At 32.8% G+C, this 23260-nt stretch overlaps 3 protein-coding genes across 4 annotated transcripts in view; all 3 read right to left on the bottom strand.

The window, feature by feature from the left end:
- LOC140439338 (lysosomal alpha-glucosidase-like) overlaps positions 1 to 7331 on the bottom strand; it is a 48157-nt gene extending 40826 nt beyond the window's left edge. The window contains exons 1-3 of one of the 2 annotated variants that reach the window (XM_072529183.1): positions 6972 to 7331; positions 6368 to 6565; positions 853 to 1263 (exon numbers count right to left, since the gene is read on the bottom strand). In XM_072529183.1, coding sequence (XP_072385284.1) covers positions 853 to 1263; positions 6368 to 6565; positions 6972 to 7130 — 768 coding nt within the window. In that variant the 5' untranslated portion in view covers positions 7131 to 7331. Of the gene's footprint in view, positions 1 to 852; positions 1264 to 6367; positions 6566 to 6700; positions 6789 to 6971 lie in introns of those variants that run through there. The other variant, XM_072529184.1, reaches the window with a different exon arrangement.
- Positions 7332 to 10457: 3126 nt separating this feature from the next.
- The window catches only part of LOC140438180 (serine-enriched protein), a 35799-nt gene continuing 22996 nt past the window's right edge, over positions 10458 to 23260 (bottom strand). The window contains exons 3-9 of the mRNA XM_072527891.1: positions 21805 to 21961; positions 21454 to 21619; positions 14393 to 14526; positions 11831 to 11990; positions 11019 to 11347; positions 10780 to 10958; positions 10458 to 10702 (exon numbers count right to left, since the gene is read on the bottom strand). Of these exons, the coding sequence (XP_072383992.1) occupies positions 10486 to 10702; positions 10780 to 10958; positions 11019 to 11347; positions 11831 to 11990; positions 14393 to 14526; positions 21454 to 21619; positions 21805 to 21961 (1342 nt within the window). The 3' untranslated portion in view covers positions 10458 to 10485. The remainder of the gene's footprint in view (positions 10703 to 10779; positions 10959 to 11018; positions 11348 to 11830; positions 11991 to 14392; positions 14527 to 21453; positions 21620 to 21804; positions 21962 to 23260) is intronic.
- On the bottom strand, positions 20456 to 20913 carry SmE (Small ribonucleoprotein particle protein SmE). The gene has a single exon (XM_072527890.1). It carries the CDS (start codon positions 20819 to 20821, stop codon positions 20543 to 20545), a length of 279 nt encoding a protein of 92 aa, XP_072383991.1. The 5' UTR covers positions 20822 to 20913; the 3' UTR covers positions 20456 to 20542.

Raw genomic sequence — 23260 nt, 5'->3', positions numbered from 1 at the left:
TGTAAGTTCAATATGACATAATGATAACAGTCACCAAAGCCACCTCGTCATATTACAAAATAACTCCAAAATAATCATAATTAAAAAAAGTCCTAAATTGTGGGTGGCAAATTAATTTGGCTCTAAAAAATGAACCAAGGCATATTTTGACATGAAACAAAAAACACAATGCTTATGAGACATGGTTGCAACCGAAAAATAAGATTTAACGAAAATTCGCAAACGGAATTATTCCGCAGGATGTTTCAAAGTTAGGATAATAAAACCACGTTTTAATTAACCCAGTACAATAAGTCAAATATAAAATTTTATCAAAAACTGACTATACCAAATTAAAATGTATCAATTTATACACAGTGTGCTAAAAAAATCATCAAAATAGAGCTAAAAATAAAAAAATTGAAATACTTTGAATTTTACCAAAATTTTCTCTGTTGCATTTTCTTTGCATCTGAGTGTAGTTAGTTGATGAAATATATTATAAATAAATATATTTACGAAAGAACCGCTAGTTTTATTGTTAAACACGTTAAAATATACTTGTTTTAATAAATTATGGGTTTCAGTAGCGGTTTTCCAAGTTTCATGTGAAATTTAACAACAATTCGTTGTTCCACTATCACACTGACCATTTACCAGCGAAATACAAAAAAAAAAATGTAATAAAAATAAACGCTATATGCATTAATTTACAGAAGCAGGAGTTACTGATTCTAAAAGAGAGGGCTACACGCTAAACAGCTGACAGTCGCTGGTATATCAGCTGACAGTCGCTGGCATATTAATATCTAAAAAAATTGATATTTCAATTACTCATAATTTTTAAAAAACCAAAATCATCACAAATCCTACCTTTACACGTAGTCTTGTTTCTGTTTCATACTTAACAATCATCTTTAATTCATCCACGTCATCAGGATATGCCGTCCTATACTGTCTCCTCCAAAAAGCTATTAGGCCAAAACTGGTCTCTGTAATATTTACCACTTTATAAGTGTTATAATTTGGAGGATAAAAACAATACGGCACATCAAGCGGAGCTTGCGATAATACAGATTTATTCCTCGGAATCCAGCAGCATCCCCTAGCTTCACATTTCTCAGCGTTGGCACCATCTTCTGGAAAACAATCGAATTTATCTAAATCCGTTAATAATTTGCATTGGTTGTAATCAGGTGCTGGAGGAACTGGTAGATCGTGTAACTTCCAAGGTCTTTTTGTGGTTTGTCCTTTAGGCTCTTTAGTACTTGTATCACTGTAGATCTACAAAGCACATAAATATACTTTAGTACGTGGAAGATAAATGAATAGTCCAGATCCTTCGAAATCAATTTTATTGTGATAAAAACTGAGAAATCATGTTTATTAACTTTTATACTATCTGAAAGAAAATTGATTTATTTCACTATAAACAGAAACTACAAGATGTTTTACACAGAGTTATTGTAATTTACCTTTATACTTGAACTAACAATTGTATTAGAATTTAAAAAAAAACGGGTGTGGCAGTTCAGTGGGACTGCCGGTGGAAGTTACACTTCTATACACGCATTCGCCGTTATAAATTTATTTGGGAATCAATCTGCACAATTATTACATATGTAATTCTATAGGTAAGACATAGTAGAAAGAGAAACAGAATTAATAACAACTTACTAACAATGAAGGATTGAATCAATATTTTGATGAAAATGTATATTTTTATTTTCATATATGTATGAAAGGAGTTGAATGCAAAAATTTTTTTACACATACTCTGCAGTAAAATTCATTGTTTATTTTGTTATTAATATAATAATACAATACAAATTAAACTGCAATATTCATAAGTATTTAAAAATGACAATAATATATATAAAAAAATACACTACAATACAGTGCAACATAATTCCATATAATAATACAATACAAATTAAAATGCAATATCCATAAGTATTTAAAAATGGCAATAATGTAATAATATTAATAAAAAGTCCTCCCCGACTGGGAATCGAACCCAGGTCTCCCGCGTGACAGGCGGGGATACTGACTACTATACTACCGAGGACATGACACAAAGGTATTTCAAAATTGACAGTTCTGGATCATACAGTGATTTATTGAGATTATTATTTTGAAATACAAAAGACTAATATAATTATGAACATTTAATAAATAATACAAAACATATCATATAAATAATAATATTAATAAATATTTTATTATATGTATAATATTATATGTATATATATTTTTATATAATATATATAATATTAAATTATATATACAAAAGGAACATTTTTATATTCGAGAGAGGAAGAGAGAGAAAATATATCTTCTGTCTCTCTCTTACTCATTATCTTACATATGTAATGATTTCACAGATTCACTCCCATACAAATTTCCAACGTGGAGCGCGCGTATAGAAGTATAACTTCAAAAAAACTAGTCAACTTATACGAATGTGTATGGAAGGGTTATGATGTAAGGTGAGAGTTGGACAACAATACTCGGAGACATTTGAAATAAACAATGGAACACATAATCTGAACTGTCAAAATCGAAAAACCGACTACAGTGTTTCATTAAGAAGGACCAAACTTACTGTTGGCATTTGCAGACAATATGGATCTAATAGGAAACACCAGATTAAGGATGAAGAAGACTTTCGTCAAATTCGAGAATATTAATAAATATTTTATTATATGCATAATATTATATGTATATATATCTTTATATAATATATATATATATATATATATATATATATATATATATAAGTATATATATATATATATATATATATATATATATATATATATATATATATACACTTGCGTGCATAGAAATCGGCCCACTGTAAACTTTTGACTTTAACTATATTTTTTTCAAGAAATATTCATCAGATCACAAAAACAAATATACTGTTTGAAAGACAATTTAATATGCTTTAATGTGAGTATAAATTTATCAAGAAGGCTTATCGTTTACATGCGTAGTAACCGGTAAACAAATGAAACGTGTTTATGTGGTGATTGTCACGAAAATAACAAATTTGTCTAATTGTAAAAGTATTGCCTTTGCAAGTGAAATTCGCATATTATTCGTTTTTCATAATCTCAGCAGTGTTCAAGTGTGTTAGTTTAATGCACACTACACCACAAAAAGCCGCCCAAGTTATTGCTCTAATCGAAAATGGACTTAGTCAGCGAGCTGTTGCTAGACAATTGGATATGACACGCGCAGCGGTTCGAAGAGTGTGCCAACGTTATGAGGAGACTGGATCCTTTCATAGGCGACCTGGAACAGGCAGACGGCGATTTACAACCGCTCGTGATGACCGCTTTATTGTGTCAACAACATTAAGAAATCGTCACCTTAATGCCGTTCAGGTGCAACGACAGCTCCGTGAGGTGCGAAGAGTGGCTGTTAGTCAGTGGACAGTGAGACGAAGACTGCGGGAAAATAACCTGACCCCTAAAACACCTGCGATTGGTCCAAAACTTACTTCAGCTCATCGGCAAGCACGCCTGCGTTTTGCACAGGATCATCGGAATTGGACGTTGGAACAATGGGGGATCTGTTCTGTTCTCAGATGAGACCAAAATATGCCTCTATGGTAGCGACCGAAGAAGGAAAGTGTACCGGAGACCAGGAGAGAGATTTGCAGAATGCTGCTTTGAAGAGCGGAGTGCTTATGAGGGTGGTTCCTGCATGATCTGGGGTGCAATTTCTATAGGAGCACGAACCGATCTTGAGTTCATTCGTAGGGACGACCGTGTTCACGGAAGAAGAGGTTTAACGGCTGCCAGATATATCGAGGAGATTTTAGCAATTCATGTGGTACCTTACGTCGACTACATTGGAGACGAATTTATCTTTATGCATGACAATGCAAGGGCACACACTGCAAGAATCGTGCAAGATTACATTGCAGAAGTCGCTTTTCAGGTTATAGACTGGCCAGCAAACAGTCCTGACCTAAATCCGATCGAACATTTATGGGATGAGCTAAAACAAAGAATTCGAGCTAGACTTCATACCCCAGACTCGATCCCAGAGCTTATTCTTGCAGCAGAAGAAGAGTGGCTTAACATCCCACAAGCAACAATAGCAAACTTGATTAGATCTATGCCTAATCGTATGAGAGATGTTATTAGGGCAAGAGGAGGTCATGCCCATTATTAAAAAATTAAGTGTTAAGTTTTAAATTGTCAATAACCCTATTTATGTTAATAATAAAAAAGCTTAATTTGCTTAATGAATTCATTTCACTATGTTAAACATAGGAAGCCGAAATAAGTTTTCATAAATTTATACTCACATTAAAGCATATTAAATTGTCTTTCAAACAGTATATTTGTTTTTGTGATCTGATGAATATTTCTTGAAAAAAATATAGTTAAAGTCAAAAGTTTACAGTGGGCCGATTTCTATACACGTAAGTTTATATATATAATATTAAATTATATATACAAAAGGAACATTTTTATATTCGAGAGAGGAAGAGAGAGAAAATATATCTTGTCCCTCTCTTACTCATTATCTTACATATGTAATGATTTCACAGATTCACTCCCATACAAATTTCCAACGTGGAGCGCGCGTATAGAAGTATAACTTCAATAATTTATATTTGTTGCTAATTGCTTCTCCAGATTCTATGTCTTAAGGTTTAAGAGATTGAACACAAACTAGAGATTTTAAACAAATGTGTATCATTATTATAACGAATCTATGAAGTTGAAAAGCAAACACTATTTGATATCAATGAAAACAAAGTAAAACTACAAAATATCAAATCGAAGTTTTAATATCTTATAAAAACAGATCTACATGGAAATCATTTGAAAGGATTCATTTTTCAACAACTCAATAAAAAACTTTCCTAGTGGTTTATCGAGTATTATATATGTTATTTTTTTATTTAGTGTAGAATGTAGTGCTTGCCTAGTGATCTCAACATTGAGGGCTAGAATTTCAAACACCAGTAAAGAAAATAAAATGGATACAAAAAAATGGAATGAGCAAAAGCTGAGTGATGCGACAATTACAGAATGGTACTTGGAAAGCATCACCAACAGGCTATGGAATCAAAATGTAAATGAAGAAGGCCAGACAGATATAAACTCCTACTTCACAAGAAGAAAAGAAGACATTAAAGAAGCACCAAAAGATGAAATAGGAACAGAAATTTGTGCCCGTAAAAATCATTAGTTTGACAATGAATGCAAGAATTTGGCTTTGTGATTTTGTTTTGGTTCAATACTTTGAAGTGATTGAATCAAAACAAACAAACCAATCGCGATTGATACAACATTAGCAAGAATGCAACAAAAGAAAAAAATAAAGCCTACAAAAAGATGCTTACCCAAAGAACTAGAACAACTGTAGAGAATTGCCAGACAAAGAGAAGGGAAGAAAAGAGGATATAGATAAGAAAAAAACGAAACCACCTAAATAAGAAACTTAAATATATAGAAAACCTCAACAGAGAGAAAGAATTCAGAGCATTCTATAAGAGAGTTAACATCAACAGAAAAGAATTCATGGCAACCACAAGACAATGCAGAAGTCAGAATGGTGACCTATTAACAACAAGGAAAGATGTATTGAATAGGTGGGTGGAATACTTTAACCAGGCACTTAATATGGAGAAAGAAGAAGAAAACCTGGAAGACAAAAGAGATGAGGTAAGGGGAGCAGACGGGAGGGAAGAGGAACCACCAACGATTCTTGAAGTTAAAGATGCAGTTAAAAAACCAGCCAGAAGCAGCCAGAAAGAAGGTGGCCATGATACCATTACAGCATTACAGCAGCTTATAAAAGAAATATGGACACAGAAATCCCCCCAATGATTGGAATATTTTAATACTTTGCACCATACACAAAAAAGGAGATATCTTTCATGTTCTAACCACAGAGGAATTATGCTTCTAAATGCAGCATACAAAATATTTTACACAGTACTATGTAACTGTATGGCACCATATGCAGAACATATAAGTAATGCAGATGGAACAAAATGACCAAGCTAGAAAAATGCTCCCTGATAGACCCATTGGTCAGAGAAGAGGAAGACCCGGAACAAGGTTCTTTGGTAACATCGATGAAGACATGAGAAATATGGGAATACATGTGACACGGAGAAAGGCAATGGATAGAGATGACTGGAGAGAAATTCTTGAGAAGGCTAGGACCCAGGCAGGGTTGTAAATCCAGAATGATGGTGTAGAATGTAGTGTTTAACGTAAAAATATGTTTTTCTTTCTCTTATGTCTTTTCATACAATTTAAAGTTACTTTGAACTTTTGAGATTTTTATAAAGATGTATTTTTAGGAACAAGATCATATATTTAGGATAATAATTATAATAAATAATACTTACAGCTGGAGCATTACGATGATAAAAATCTTGATTGTCAAAAGTGAATCTAAAGCAATTAATTAGATATATTATCGGTAGTATTATAAAAACAGATATTAGTATGAAAATCACCAGTATTATAGGGAGACTAGGACGGAATACTGGTTTTGCCTCACTTGTTTCTTTAAAACGTACATAACCACCAATATATTCTTCATTCTGAAACAAAAAAACATTTTTTGTCACACATTTTAATCGTTTCCAATACATTAAACAGCTGTTTTTCTTTACCAGCAGGTTAATAGGTTGTAGTTTCATTATATTAAACAATAGAGAAGCATACTAAATACTAACCCTTATGAATTTTGATTTCATATTAAATTATTCAATGTTTAGTTCATTGACTGATTCACTTAACAAATGCAAGCTTGTAAAGTTCTACTTATAACTTGCAATAATATTGTTTTTAAAAACAGTATTGACCTATATGCCTTTATCATGGGTTTTTAATTTCATTGCCTTTTAATAAGTTATTAATAGTGCATTTATTATCAAATAACGTCATTATTATTAAATGCATAACAAATAAATCTTAACTTTATGTAATATGTAGAATTTTATTTACCTGGGACGGAGACAGATTGGACTTTGTGCAAGACTCTTTTAAATCGGAAAATTTGTTACCCCTATCGTCGTAAAATGCTTCAAAAGAAACCAAATTTGTTGTTGAAATTTGCCTTCCTTTTCGAAATCGAAACGATTTGATAAAATCTCGTATTTTCATTTTGTGTTATTGAACCTCTTGTGCATCTATAGATAAAAATATTTAACTGAACAAAACTCCTGTTTATATTCACTTCATATTTATACAATCAAACTGATAAACATTTCCTATTTCTCCGATAAACAAGGATTTCTCCTTCTGTTTATATTTTTATTGCGGATGACATACTTTAGTATCTGATTTATTTTGATTCGGTTCTTTCAGGGGGTAATGGACAATTCCCGATCTATATACAGCAGACCAATGGAGGAGTCATTAGTAATCTATTATAAATTATCGAGTAATTGTATTGGTTTACTGGAACAAATAGTTCTGCAATATTTTATCATCGCAGAATAAGTTTAAATTGTTTTTTAATGTAATTTAAATAGTATACATAATAATATTTGTAATATTAGAACGACAAATCAAGTTTTTCTTTTTCGTGTTTGTTTTATTTTATCAAAATTACATATTTCAGATTATTTCAAATATAAACTGTTCTTCTTCTTTAGATATACCTGCCCTTTTTTAATCGGTATGCAGCTATGTTTTAAAATTATCTCCTTCCAAAATTCCAATTTTTATATTTTTCTATGTATTTCCTGTTTTCTATAAACGTATTGCTTAAGTTTCCCACCTAATTTCTAAATACATATTTGTAAACTGAAAATTCACCATAAAATGGAGCCTAAAAGAGCCCTAAAACCGAGTTTTATTGATTATTACCATTATCTTGGAACTACGTCGCTATGATTTTAAGTTTTTTACTTCCTTGTATTTGAATTTAAACTTTAACACGTTTGATGCTTCTCTAATTTAGTGTGATTCCACATTTTTACTGCGATTGTAAATGTGAACAGTAAAGCCTCACCAAACAAAGCAGTGGCGTTCCAAAAAATACTTATGATTTAAATCAAATTGTTAAAGATAGGTACACACAATTTATTAAACAATGATATTAGATTATATTTTTGGCAATATTGTACTACATTTTAATACATATTATTATATCACATACATAAAATATATTGTCTGTATGTGAAACCGTAGATACGTATTACAGATTACAGTATTAATAAATATTAATTACAAAGATTGTTTTAACTTTAACCTTTATTATTTAACCTGTATTATTACTCACTTAAACGTCACAAAGTTAAATAGAAGAATATACGGAATGATTGTAATAAAGTAAAAAATAATACATGCATACAGGGCAGTTTGGAAAACTTATATTCACATAGGTTACATAGGTACATCGTAATGTTAAATTATATTATTCACTTTCATAATCAGATGCACTGTCGTCGTCACTAGAATCATTTAAATCAATCCTTAATTCTTCAGTAATTACATCTATGCGACGTTCACTTTCCAAATACTTATCTTCAACCTTGACAACATGTTCACACACTTTCTTCCAGTTATCTACAGTTACTCTAGCAAATTCCTGTTCCACCAACATTTTTACGTCTTCAACTTAAAAATAAACGTTTTGTTTTGCATTCATTTTTAATTTGCGCCCAAACCATTTCTATAGGGTTCAAGTCTGGATGATATGGCGGAAGTTTTAAAGAAACATGTCCACTTTCTTGCAGTACTTTGTCAAATTTATATTGAATGTGATCTTGTTTGTGTCGTTTGATGATTTCATACAATTGCGGTTTTAACATTGACGTTACAAATGGTAAATTTTTTTTCTGTCAACCAAGATATCATATCCATTTTTTTTTAGAATTACTGGTGGGTGCTTTATTAATTTGTACATTATGATTGACGCATTATCAGTAACAACAACAGATACAACAGGCAAATTGGGGATTAACTGTTTTTTCATAATTTTCTGAAATCATATCATCATGATAATCTCCTGTCTTAAAAATCAAAAGGGCATTCTGTATGAAACCCATCTCCCCACCACCATGTACGATAACCAACCTACTTCCTTTTGAAATGTTTTTGAACAATCCTTTGCCACTGTCATCTGTCCAGCTATTTGGCGTAGTGTGTCCTGCGTACATGCTATGTACATAGGCTTCATCAACATATACAATTGACTTACCTTCGCTTCTGTAATATTTAATTTTGTCCAAATATTTAATGCGTAGAGCACGAATATCATTCCGTTCAATTAATAAACGTCGATTAGCTTTCGTTTTCTTCCATTTAAATCCCAAATCTTTCACAATTCTGTAGAGAGATCTCACACTTCCAGTCCACTCGTACACCTCTTCAAGCCTTTTCTGCAAAAGCTTCAATGATCGACAACAACGTTCAGTCTCATGAAAACGATGAATGGTATTTCTAATGAACTGTTTGTCATACTCTCTCAAGTCTGTCACGGTTGCTTTCCTTTTAGCAAGTGTTGTAGCTGGAAATTTTAGTGTATTATTTAACTCTGCGTTTGTTAACATACTCGCTTGTTGAATGATTATTTCTAATATACGTAAAGATACTCCAGTAGCTTTACTCACACGTTATTTACTACTGGTTCGATTATCACCAGGAAATAGTATTTGCATATATTTAAATACATTGTAAACTATTCCTTTGGATTCTGGTGTCAATCTGATCTGTTTACTCGTACTACACTTAACTATCTCCATTCTATAAAATAGTTCTAATACGCGTGATAGCACCTTTCTTGTTGAGACTCGACAACATAATGAGACTAAATTACGAACTCGATTGAAATCCAGTGACTAGAAATTCTCGGAAATAATTCTTATCAGTTCTTTGTATGTCCTTAACGAGTCATTAATAATGACTTTATAATTACGGTTTTAAGGTAACTGATACTAAATTAGAAATTAACTTTTACCAAACTTTATAGAGGTATCAATTATTAAAGATGGTATTATAACAAACAAAAAGTTTGGTATCTATAAAACAATCTGTTTACAATCAAACTCCATTTATTATTTAAGTGAGTAATAATTTTGTAATTAGTGCGATTTCAAATAATTTAATTTGTTTAATATTGCAACGCCACTGCATGGGTCTGATCATAGATATTCTATTGTCTGCACGATTAACTATTTCGTGGAAGGGCTCGCCACTTGATTTGAAATAAGCTGTATTATATAAGTTTTGAGAAGGAGATAGCATTCCTTTTATCGGATCAGAACAATTCTGTGGTATAAGATCATCTTTTCGATTAAAACGTAGATGTAAGTAATACACCAAAGATCTTTCGGTCACATTGGAAAGGTCTACAGTCTACAGGGTAAAACAATCATTTTGAAATATACTTATATAGAAACGCCATTTATGTTCTACAATAATATAAATTTATGGCAACTCTATATCACCTTGATGGGAATTTGATGACAATAAAAAACAATGTAAAAAAATAAAACTTTATTTCTAAATATTACTGATATCTTTCACTTTTATTTATTTTTGATGATGAATTTAGAGGCGTAAAGACTTCATAATCAGCCACCATAAAATTGTAATCTCCCATTAACACAGACGGAGAAGCGCCTTCTCCGTCGTATGTATGTGGAAGGTTTGAATAACTATCCATGTTTGTATTGCAATTACTTGAAATAAGTAGATCAGCCCCAGCTCCAAAAATGGGACCAGAACTAAAATAGATAAAAATTTATAAAAAAGAGTATATTTATTATGCTCTTATCTGTAAAACTAAAATACATATACATACTCTGGATGATAACATATGGCAAACGGTTTTTTCACCAAATGAAACTGAGTGGGAGGTACATCTTGATGATTATACAGTGTAAAAACAAAAGCTCTTTCAGAATGCACATAATGACTTTTTCCTGGAGGTCTGCCCCATGCAGCATCACTAAATCCACCACATATTTCTCCCCTGGTGCCCTGCAATGGGGTAAAACTTTAAAACATGTTATATACGGGTACGCAAACTTAAAATCATACCAGAACTATGACATAAGTAGGAGATATTCCGTCACAATGTCTGTGAAAGGAAGATGCAGAATAACCATGGCTGCTAGCTCTATAGATGAGCCTCCAGTTTTGTTTACTGTTACCGTACCAAGCATTTAGAATTCTTTGAAAATGGCTCTTGTCTTGGCCCAGTATAGCAGAACCAGGAAATACGTGTGGAGATATTCTCGGTTTTAGACGTTGATCTTCCGAAGCTTCTGGATATTTGCTTGGTAAAGCAGCATGGCGATATCTTTCTAAGCTCAGTTCCATAGGCACTGCACCAGTTGGTTCCACTTCTTCAGCAAAAACTTGGCTATCTGAAAAATAAAATCGTTGATAAATATAAGTTCACTTACAGTGAAGATTTGACAATGTGACCTATGAGATCCATTTAATCCCTTTTCTGACGCTTTTTTTGGTTCATTCGTAGTGCATTTACAAGCACTGTTGTTATTTTACAGAAATTTGACGTTTATTAATTTTAGAATACCCCTCATCATTCAGATTCTCCTAAGTATTATAATTTGGGACTAGCATAGGGTTCGCCCTGTATTTCATTTTCAGTAAATCTTAGAAAATCTATTAGGTAGATACTAGTATTAGTTTTTCAGATGTTTTCATCACTAAATATTTAAATGTCTTCCAGTATATGAGAGTGATGTAAATAATATACATCATTAAATTTATGTAATGGTTGAGAACTCTATCAAAATTATGTGTCTCGTCCGAATTAAGAAGATAGTATATGATCAAATTGATTGTTTTATTAACTTAAGGAGGTTTAATAGAACGCCACATACCTATGAGCAAAAGACGAACATGGCTAATAACCAAAGATAAATATTGGCAAACACGAGCTCTTTCTTCTTCAGTCCAATGAGGTGTAGGTTGTGTAACACCAGCTTGATATTTTGCCCAGTTGAGGACAGCTCTCCAAACATCTTCTTCTTCAAGGCACAACTAAAATTGATAAAAAATTACAGCACTGAAACTATCTCTTGTTAATATATAAGCAATGAGTCCAAGAATGTAGGAAGTTCTTGAAATATTTTAAAGAAGTCATGCAAGGAATCTAGAATACTACATTAATAAACATATGGTCCATATAAAGAAATAACATATGAAAAGTATTAGAATAAAGAGGAAGTATTAGTAGCCTATAACTAATAAAAAATTTCGGTACGAAGAAAAACATTGTAAATAGGAATTACGGGCCGAAATTTTAATTAAAAAAAGGATGCACTAGTTGATCGATCTAGAAGAAAATGTTATATTTTATATACATTTGCTTTCAAACTAGAATAAGAAGAAAGCTAAAGATTTCCCGTGGTTTTATATTCCAGGAGGGGCCCAATAAATTGCTTATTACGACACTATAATCACAAACAACTAAATTTATTATTATTAGTATTATTTTATAATAATCATAATCATATCCTTAAGCTTTTCGGGCGAGTGACTCCACATTTATAAGAAACATTATATTAAATATTTTATTATGGGTTCGAGATAGGACAATCATACAGAATATAGAACAGACAACTAGAATGGTTCTAAAATGACATTAACAATGTTTGGAAGGCTGATAGTAAAATCGGAAAGTAAAACTAATATGGAAAGGTTGCATTTTGTAAAAAGAAAATGAGATAAGTTACCATGAACATGTGTAAAATGAAGTGAAATCTGATCGTGCCGTTCCACTTTGACGTGATGATGGGGCTTGATCCAGAGAGACTGTTGCCAGAGCACCAAAATAATAACAATATGCAAGGTAAAGACATATTGTACCGTACCCAAACCTACATCGCAGGTACATATCTAAAAAAAACCGTAACAAATGGTCTACTGGAGGCTTCATATTGTACCTTATTTCATATTATGTCTTATACTTAGGAATCTAAGAAGCAGCTGAAAACTAACAAAACTATTTCTAAAAGGATATCATTTAACACCAGTCCCAAAATATCGGACAAAAACCAACATTAGACGATTCTAGTACTCTTACAGAAAGCATCGAGACACTTGACATATCTCGGCAATGGTATGTGGAGCTCAAAGAAGGAACCTCAGGAAAATAAAGGAGCAGGATACTACTCCCGCCACTAGTAAGTTCATGGTACCATGGAAACCGCCAGCTACTTCTCGAGAGAGAATTGCACCTGCCAAGCGGACTAGATCTACTAGAAGTGCTAAACGAGAATATGACAAAAAAGTGCAAACCTTGCAACTTCCTCTCCATAAAAGATACTCTAACAAACCTTTTTGATGAAGGTTCATGTGCCCCTTGATTTGAAGGATTTATACTCATGGACTCTTTGGGTGGATATTTGTCAAGAAAGAGTTTTTTAATATCACAAAGGATTTCCTTAAAGAAAAAACGAAAAGAGGAAGCTGTTAAGGCTGAAAAAGTCCCTAAATCTAAGCATGTGCTAGCATACCTAGCCAGTAAACTTAATAAACAAAAATAAAGCGCTGGGCAATAATGGGCTTCAAGACGGCTACCGATAAGTTACTACATATGAGACTCAGGGTCGACAAGAAGGAAGAAGAATAATGTGTCTTAAGTAATTACCAACTGTATGGTGCTACTTTTATGCATTTAGATGAAAATAAATCTACTTAGGCTGGATAGTGGTATTAATGAACCAAAGTCGACGAAAATAATTTCCACGCATGAGACCAAAATAGAATTCAATGCAGACAGAACAAACGTCATATGGGCAATAAATCGATCATCTAAAGTTCAGGGGAACAAATTTTAGGGGACGGGACTGGGTATACCGGGTTTCAAATTTAGACCAAAGAATTATCTAATGAAATAAACATAGAACCAGATTTTCCATCAACATCTATTATTCATCCTAGATGTAAAACTTAGCAGCAGATCATCTGCTGATATCATCATTTATATGTAATTTGTTTTAATTACATTTCGCATCTTTAGTATTTCCGAATGTTGCCGAGAAGCGGTTTATGGGCGATAGTCTTAACAAAGTGCTGTATCGTGATCGGTGACATTATCGTTTTGATGATATATCATCAGAGAAAAATATTCCTTGAAGTCTGAAATTAGTCATGCAATATATTCCAGTGTTAATTCTGGAACATAATAAATGGTACTTCTCTTAAATACAATAGTTTCGATACTTGAAATTTTCTTATAGTAACCTATGTTTCTGGAATTTTCTCATACTACTATAGTTTTATAATCTAGAATTATCTGAAATATATATATTTTTTTTTAAATTATTATTTCGTAAACATTGGTTTTATTACATACATAGGTACTAAAAGTCATACCAAAATTACATAAAGTATGCATGCCTAATTTATTGTTGCATTTAGATACATTTTTAACTTACATAATCTGAAGAAATAATTTTGATGACCGCTTCCTTTGAAAGATTCAAAAATGAATTGGTACGAACACATTCTGATGCATTCTCTCCGATGAAACTAATACATCTTTCCACAAATCCCGAGGCAGCTTTACCACCTGAAATATTGGTCAATAATAATACTAGTATTTGTATTTAGTATACTGAAAAGTAACATTAAGATTACATTTTTGAGGGGAAGCAATTTTTTTTATGTGTGGGGGTGGTTAGTATAAGCTTAAGTTAAAGTTTGTGGGGTCACCACCCTTGTCCCCCGGCCGTCATCTTGGCAGTTTTCTGGGGGTAAAGGGTTTTCACGTTGTATATTGTAAATTAGCAACCCTACAAAAAAGTTACATTGGATATTATTATCTACATACTCTAATGAAATGTCTACAACTTGATTCCTATTATTTTTGATCGTAAAATAAAAAAATTATAAACAAAAATAACTAAAAATTTTGAAACAAATTTTCTTTTGGGTTTTATAACTTTTTTTCTGGTCATTTCACAATAAAAATACATCACAGCAATATTATAACGGGTTTTCAACGAATATTTCAATATTTTCATTACAAATGTGTTTATTTTAATTAATTTCTCTGGGTTTTATAGCACTCCGAAGTTGACCAGGTTCTTGAATACTCATAAGAATACGATAAACACGAATAATTAGGCTTAATTTTTTATTAAAGTAATATATTATTTTGTTAACATTTCTATGGTATTATTAATTTATTATGGACCTTTTTCCTGACCAACTATGAGGTAGAGTTTGGAGGCAGGTTTTTTAAGTGGTATCCCCATTAGACCTAATTCACTGACAATTTCCAGGTGAGATAATACTGAGCATAATTATATATTTAAAAAGTTGTTTTCCAGCTATTGTTTGTTCATGCGAAAGAACAGAAGATAGAATTAGCGTCATTGGCATCATCTTCGAATTCTTCAATTCATTTTAATATTTGCATGATGTCACTGCAGAACAATTGAGGTACAATACAGAGCATTTGAACCTCTATGGAAGGTTGTCACTTCCTCTTCTTCGCGGTCGTCCGATACTTCTGCCAATTGGGGACTTATCTCTTGCATTTTGAAGACACTTGTCTCCTCCATTCTGCTTATTCCATTCTTTTTTATCTTTAGTGTCCATTTCATTTATACACTGTATGTTACATTTTCTTCTAATTCTTCACTTCTCTTTCAATCTCTCCGAGCGTATTTCCTATTATTCTTCTCAGTACTCTCATCTCTGCTGTTTCCAGTAGCCTTTGTGTTGTGTCTGGGTCAGGTCTTGTTTTTGAAGCATATTTCATTATTGGTCTTACACTGGCTTTATATATTCTTGACTTCATCTCAGTGCTAATGTGTCTGTTTCGCCATAGAGGGTTATTAAGGCATCCTGCCAGTCTATTTGCTTTTTGTGAACCAGTTATTAGCTGTTATATTTCTATCAGTGTTGATCAGTTGCTGAACTACCCTAAGAATTGTTTATTCTTCATTGTATAATGTGAATCTATCTGAACCTTTTCTACAATAAATATATCTGTTAAGAAAGTAACTGGTATGTGCATTCGTCAGTGCAATAACTTTTAGTCCATATTTATTGGGCTATTAGACATATAAACCTTAAATTTATATCTCCTCAAAAAGAATTCACACCACAATCTTTGACAGTTATCTACAAACGATTTTACCTATCTTTTATTGAGCATGGTTGAAACCCCTGTATAATATTGTGCTGAAGGGGTTTTCAGCAGGTCAAAGGACCTACAGGCGCAAAACCTGAGCATCAAGGTTACGTGTGAAAAGCGTGAGCTTGGCGGCCAGATCTTTCGAGCACTCAACTGACGATAATAACAATTTATTTTGCCGATTCGGCGGCTGAGTGACTGAGCATACACAAATCCGGACAAATGTCTGGAACACAAGTCCAAAGTCAAGTAATAAATTCAATCAGTCATAGAGAGAAAAGCTCGTCGAGCTACCCCTAAAATTAGGTGGCCTAACCACACAAAATAAAACAGAGGATACTCCATTACTCAGGGCATTAAAAGTAATGCTCAGTACAAAAGCCTCCCCATTTGTTGTCCTACAATGGGGAGTGGTGGTTGGTTATAGCTTGGTGGGTCAAATAAATACTGCTCCATTAAGGAGTGTGACCGGTTTTGAGACATGTGGGTCCCACTAATCCATTGGAAAACACATGTCACTCGAAACTGGTGTCTGTACAAATTGTGTGTGTGACATACATTTTACATGCAATTCCAAATATGTGTCTGATAAGCACTCCGAGTTTATTGTAATGTCTTATCACAAGCGAAGTACAAGAGATAACTAAATGAAAGTATCATTTCTGTTGAAATTAATAACGGGTTATTAAGGAGATAACAAGATAGTTAGAGGAGAGGGGGTTTATTTTAATTTGTAAGATGGTGAGGGCTACATTAAAATTTTTATTTTGTAAATTTGTATCCTTAAACCGAAGTATGTGTTAAGAGACACATACTTCAATTTAAGGATTAGTAAACAATATATGTGAATATTTTTTTAATGATACATGAAATTGTAGTTAAATTGCTAATTTTAATTTTATAAATAATAGCTTCTTAACATTCCATAATACACTCCGCGTCATAGAAAACGGGACACCCCAAATATTTAAAATATTTTCGAAATTATTATTTATTGCTAAAAAATTAAGCATTAATTTTTTTGTATATTGAATCAATAACTCGTTTAGTATAAAATTTCATCATTATCGTAAAACATCAATCGAAAATAAAAAATTTAAGAAAAATAGGAAATTTATTGAAAAAATCAACTTACATTTTTTAAAACAACAATGAACTGTATATTTAAAAAAAAGCTGGTATCCATTTTCAGTAATGGGTATTGCCACCTCGATTTTGGATGACACTCCTCATTCGATTTGGCATGGAATTTATAACGTTTTGGATATCTCTTTGGGGAAAAGTGGCCCATTCCTCAATGAGTGCCATCTGAAGCTCTCCAGGTGTTGTTGGAGCATTTATGCGACGCCTAACGCGACTTTTTAGCAGGCTCCATGTATGCTCAATAGGATTAAAATCGGGGCTTTGAGCAGGCCAGCCTATTTTTGGAATACTAACCTCGTCAAGGTACTCCGTTACTATCCTTGCCGTGTGTGGTCTCGCATTCTCCTGCATTAGCAGGAATTCGTTGCCAATAAATCCAGCATAGGGCATCACATGATGTTGTAAGATTTCTGTTATGTACCTTACTGCTGTTACCGCACCTCTGTCGATCACGACGAGATCCGTATGCGCAACCAAAGAAATCCCTGCCCAAAACATTACTGAACTACCACCAAAAGCAACCCGTGGTGCCAGAGTGCAACCAGCGAAACGTTCTCCAGCCCGTCTGTACACCTTACTGCGTCCATCTTTACCATAAATAGACATTCTACACTCATTCGTAAACAATACTTTTTTACAATCGTCTGCTGTCCAACTGATGTGCTCACAGGCAAAATCGAGTCTTCGTCTTTTGTAAACTAGGGAAAGTAAGGGTCCCGTTGCTGGACTGCAAGCTGTCAAACCTTGCTCCCTTATCTTCGCTGAATAGTAGAAAGGCTGATTGCTGGTCCTTGAGCTTGCTGTAAATGGCCTTGAAGTATTCTAGCGGTTTGGATCTGATTCCATAATGCAGCAAGAATGATGACGTGATCTTCCCTAGCGGTTGTTTTCCTTTTTGAACCTGTACCAGGTCGTCGTTGGTGAGATCCTGTCACAATAAATCGTTGCTGGGTCCTTTGTGCAGTCGAACGACTAACATTCAATTGTCTTGCAACTTGTCTTTGACTTAATCCACTTCCCAGTAACGTTACACTTTCAACCGATTTTTGAAAATTCTCCATCGTTATTAACTCAAGACTACTTCACACTAAGTCGGCTACTGTAATACTGAGATGAGTTTAAAACTCATTAGAACCCTTTACAATATCATACATTTCTCAAAACAATCGCTTCCTCGAAAATTGATCAAGTTGTAAACAACTTTTTCTCAAAATTGTTTTGTTATAGATTCTACAAATATCCTCAATCCAGTTACATGGTCGGTTTTCTTTCGCAACAACCCATTTAACTTAAATAACCCAAGACGCATTAAAAATAAAATAATATTAATTCAATATACAAAAAAAAAATAAATGCTTAATTTTGTAGCAATAAATAATCATTTCAAAAATATTTTAAATATTTGGGGTGGCCCGTTTTCTATGACGCGCAGTGTATGACAATCAAGTTCATAAAATAGGTAACGAACATGATACAGCCAACAAAATATTTTGAAGTTGTTCAAATATCTGGTATTAATAAAGTCACTGTCAAGAAAAAAATTTTATGATTTTAAATTAATTAAAAATCAAGTAGTCAATCTATGAAAAGAATAGTCTGGTTGGTACTTTAATAAAATTGACATATACACACCCAAGAATCATGTAAAACATTGTTAGATGTTGTGTATCATAAACTTTCCAATCACATTGATTTCAGTTTTGTTAATGGGATTAGGCTTGTAACTAACGTTAGTGATATTTTGGATCTAATGAATACATCTTTATATCCTTGTGATAAGAAATATAGCAATAGTCAGATCCTCAATTTTACAATCTTGAAATCAAATTTCAAAACCTATAGGTCATACCATACATAACTTGATTAAAACAAATACTGTTGAAGAGTTCCAGAGAAATTAAAAGTTAATACTATAACACCTATCCCCAAAGTAAAAATACCACCCAAATACCTGGAATTTATCTATACATTAAAACCTATTGAAAAAATTTAGAAAAAGCAGTTTATAACCAGATTTTATAATATATTGGAAAGTATATCTTAGTTTGGTTTTGATTCTAGCCTTAATACCCCTCAAGAGAAATTGTCGCTAATAAATATTCACTTTTTGTTTTTTTAGGTTTATGGAGTGCATTGTAATAATTGTTTCCACAAATATTCTTTTGGCAAAATTAAGAGAATATTACAGTCTAGTGAACTGGTTAACAAACATTTAATTTTTAGAAGACAAACATTGAAAGAAAATTCAGTTATTTATTTTGAAATTAAAATTAACATCAGTGTCCCCTAGGGCAGTTTCTTAGGGCATATCTATTTATTTTATTTCTAAATGATATGATCTTTTCATTGACTGTGAATGTTTTAAAAACTATTTGGTGACTGGCGGAAATAGGCTGAAGGCTATTCTTGATAAAATGGATATTTTAAATTTAACAAATTAAATGTTAAAATTTTCCATTAAAATAAATAACAAAAATGCCCCCGGAAGTTAATAGAAAATGTTACTTAGTACCAAATATAATTATTTCCGTAGCCTGTTTTTTAAAAAATGCTCGTTATTTTATGCAGAACAACTCCTACAAAACTATCAGTTTAATTATTAGCTAAATGATATTGTCAAGAACCTTCAATGAGAGGAACTAGTTATTTGGCAATGTCTAAAAAATCATCTACTGTTTTAATAGATGATACAAAAACAAATATTTGATTATTTAAACTTACAGACACATACTTATAATTAAAAACAATAATTTATAAAATGTAATATCCGAACATTACAGTCAATGAAATATTTAAGAGGAAAAGTTGTATTGAGATAATTTTTTATAAAATGAACGTCCTTGTCAAAAAACTCCAAAAAAAAGTCGAAAAAACAAGTTTTTCCATGTTTTATGAAGAAACAAATGTAAAAAATACTGTTGCTTACTCTTTATTTTTAAATCACTTAGATTAAATAAAACTTACTCAATATTCTATTTTAAATCAATTCAAGTATATGGATATGTTGTTTAAGTCATAAAAAAGCTGTGCATCTTAATACTGCAGGTTTCAAGTTTGGACACACTGTCTCAAAAGAAACTGTTTAAAGTGTAACAAAACAGTCAGTATAACTCATTCAACCATCAAAGCTTACTCTCTAATATTATTTGGTATGTGTATTATAGAGAAAACCTATTTATAATAAAGGATACTGGTAGTAATCACACTAGCCTTTACAAAAAAAAACTTATATTACGGAATTATATTTTTGTTAACTTAAATTACACTTAAGCTATGATTTTCAATAGTTAGGTTAAGTTTAAGAGTCCGGTTTTACATTTTGGATCACAGTTATATTGTCCCCTTTTAACATAACTCTTCCGAGCTGTCTACGATTTTTAGTTTTCATATGAACTTCTTCCGCCTCGTCCAGAACAAGATTCATGTATTCATCAAAGCCGACGATGTGCCCCTCAATTCTTAAGTTGATATTTTCGTACAGCCAAACTTGTACTCTAGATCTATTTTGAAGATATCGAAATATCAAGTTGATGGGTTGCACCATCACTTTTTGCACTTTTTGTGGTTTGTAAGCCATTTTTTCTGATTTTTTTTTAAAAACTCAGTAACTTTTTTAAAAGAGTAACTAACCTAACAAAGCGTTCGAAAGAAACGTTTTGTTTTTGCTGCCAACCTCTGCAATGCCGATCTTCTTTTCTATGTCCTACAACCAGTCTGTAATTCAGCCAGGTTATCACCTCGAATGTCACTGGCGTAGAATTAAAAGGATTTAATAATGAAATTATAAAAATAAATATGCGCGATCGAATTGTACTGTGAACTTAATAACTGATTTAAATGATATTCTCGACCTCGAGGATAAAGTACTTCCTTATTTATTCTAAAGGTAATGTAGAATAAGAGCTTCGAACCTTGATTTCTATTATCCAATCGCAGTAACATAAAAAAGACGGTTACGTGAGAGGGGAGAATGATACGAAATAGGAAGATATTTGCAACAATAAAACATATGTTTATTCAGTTCTTTTACTCAATTAGAAGCATATTTTTCAGCATTTCTGTAAAAAATGATAAGGTTAAGTAACACCATCATGTCAATGGGATAGTAGGTACATTTATCAGATTTTTACTTTAATCATAGACCACTAGCTAAATACCTTGCTTATACAAATCAAGTAAATATTATTCGGTAAATGAATGATTTCGTACCTGGAGATTTATCATGAATATCCATTGCTGCGGCAAGAAAAGTACAAGCTGATGGCACTGATAACGTCGATGTGACATGATCTTCACATGCATTACGCAGTTCATCTACCCCTAACTCTTGAGCTAGGGCCATCATTTCGAAAATTCCATTGTCTTGAAGAAGTATCTGCAATGTTTGGTAAAATATAAAACACGGTTTTTTATGTTTATAAAGTAAAACCAAACCAAAACGTTGAGTGAAAAAATATAGTTAACAGATAAACGAAATGGGAGGGAGTGTGGAAATAACGAATGTGTTATAGAAGTAAACAGTTTTGTTGGAATCATGTTGTAGCTATAAAACCTACTAACCTTCCCTGTGTACACGTATAAAAGAAATTGTTTGAAAGTTTCGGGCGCTGTTTGGGCTAGTCTTATAGGAGTAGGAGTTCCTGGAGCAGCTGGAGAAACGGTGCATCCTGGTATTCTGCATATTTCACCTCTCTTCGCGGTTTGAAAACTTCGGCATCTATAACAAAATAGTATTTGACTACTTATATAATTAATGTATGCAACATTCATTATTGCAATATTGATTATATTACTGACATCTAGAAAAAATTCTCAAAAGAATTCTCAAAAATCGTAAGATGATAAATAGTAAACAGTCCAATAAACTCTTTTCTGTCTAAAAGTCTGTCTAAAAGTTGATTCTATGACATGTTTTGGTCTAGTTGGACTTCATATGATAGTGGTACAGCCGAAGACAGACTCAATGAATGGAAGCCATGATTCTTAGCCAAACCTCCTATCATTGTTTAAGATCTAATTTTGATGACAAAGAATAGACATTACTGGAAACATGGCATATTGTGAAAGAAGACAGAGTTTTAGAGAGAAAAGACAGGTAATCATACAATTCTGTTGTCCCTATAAAACAAATAAAAGAAAGTTCTTTCTGGAAGATAGATGATAATAATATCAGAAGGTTAGGAGACAGAAAGAGATATGAAAGGTCTAAAAGAGAGGATAGGAAGAGACATAGGGATACATACAAGGTAGTGATGAGGAAAACAAAGCGCGCTGTAGTTATGCTGAGCAAAGATCTTCTGTAAAGCTGTATGAAGAGTTGGAAATTCTCGAGGGGATGAAAAGGTTATACAGCATTGCTAAAGCAAGGGACTTGACTCACGGGTGGCAGATTAAGAGTGCGTATCTTAATCTTATCTAATATGGTATGAGTACTTTAGAAAGTTGCTAAATGAAGAACACCAGAGGAGAGACAGGGCGAAAATTTTGGGGGAGAGATATAGAGCGAGGGTTAAGGAGGAGAGAGACGTCGATAAGAGAAAACCAGTTTGGGTTTATGCCAGGAAGGAGGACAATGGATGCCTTGTTTGCTTTGAGGCAGTTGATAGAGCTATGGAGTATAAGAAAGAAAGTGGTTTTTGAGAAGTACGTAAGGCTCGTGAAAAATATGTGTGAGGGAGCGTACACCAAACTAAGGACTTGTGTCAGATTGAGCAAAAGTTTTCCAGTGACGATTGGTTTGCATCAAGGCTCTCCACTGACTCTCTATCTGTTTAACATTATTTAACATTATTATGAATGCACTGACGGAGAAGGTAAGGGAGGGGGCCCCTTGGTCTATGCTCTTTGCAGATCATATAGTGTTAGTGAAGGAGAGCAAAGAAATGTTGCAGGAGAAGTTAGAGGGTTCGAGAAGGGCTATTGATGAGGAAGGTCGTAAGGTTAGCAGGTCGAAAATGGAGTATATGTGGTTGGAAATACTAGGATGAGTACAAGAATTTAAATACCTTGGCTCCTA

This window comes from Diabrotica undecimpunctata, chromosome 4 (genome assembly GCF_040954645.1).
Source record: "Diabrotica undecimpunctata isolate CICGRU chromosome 4, icDiaUnde3, whole genome shotgun sequence".
Classification (NCBI taxonomy): Eukaryota; Metazoa; Arthropoda; class Insecta; order Coleoptera; family Chrysomelidae; genus Diabrotica; species Diabrotica undecimpunctata.
Note: the sequence above shows the minus strand (reverse complement) of the source record. Positions and strands in the feature narration are given on the sequence as shown.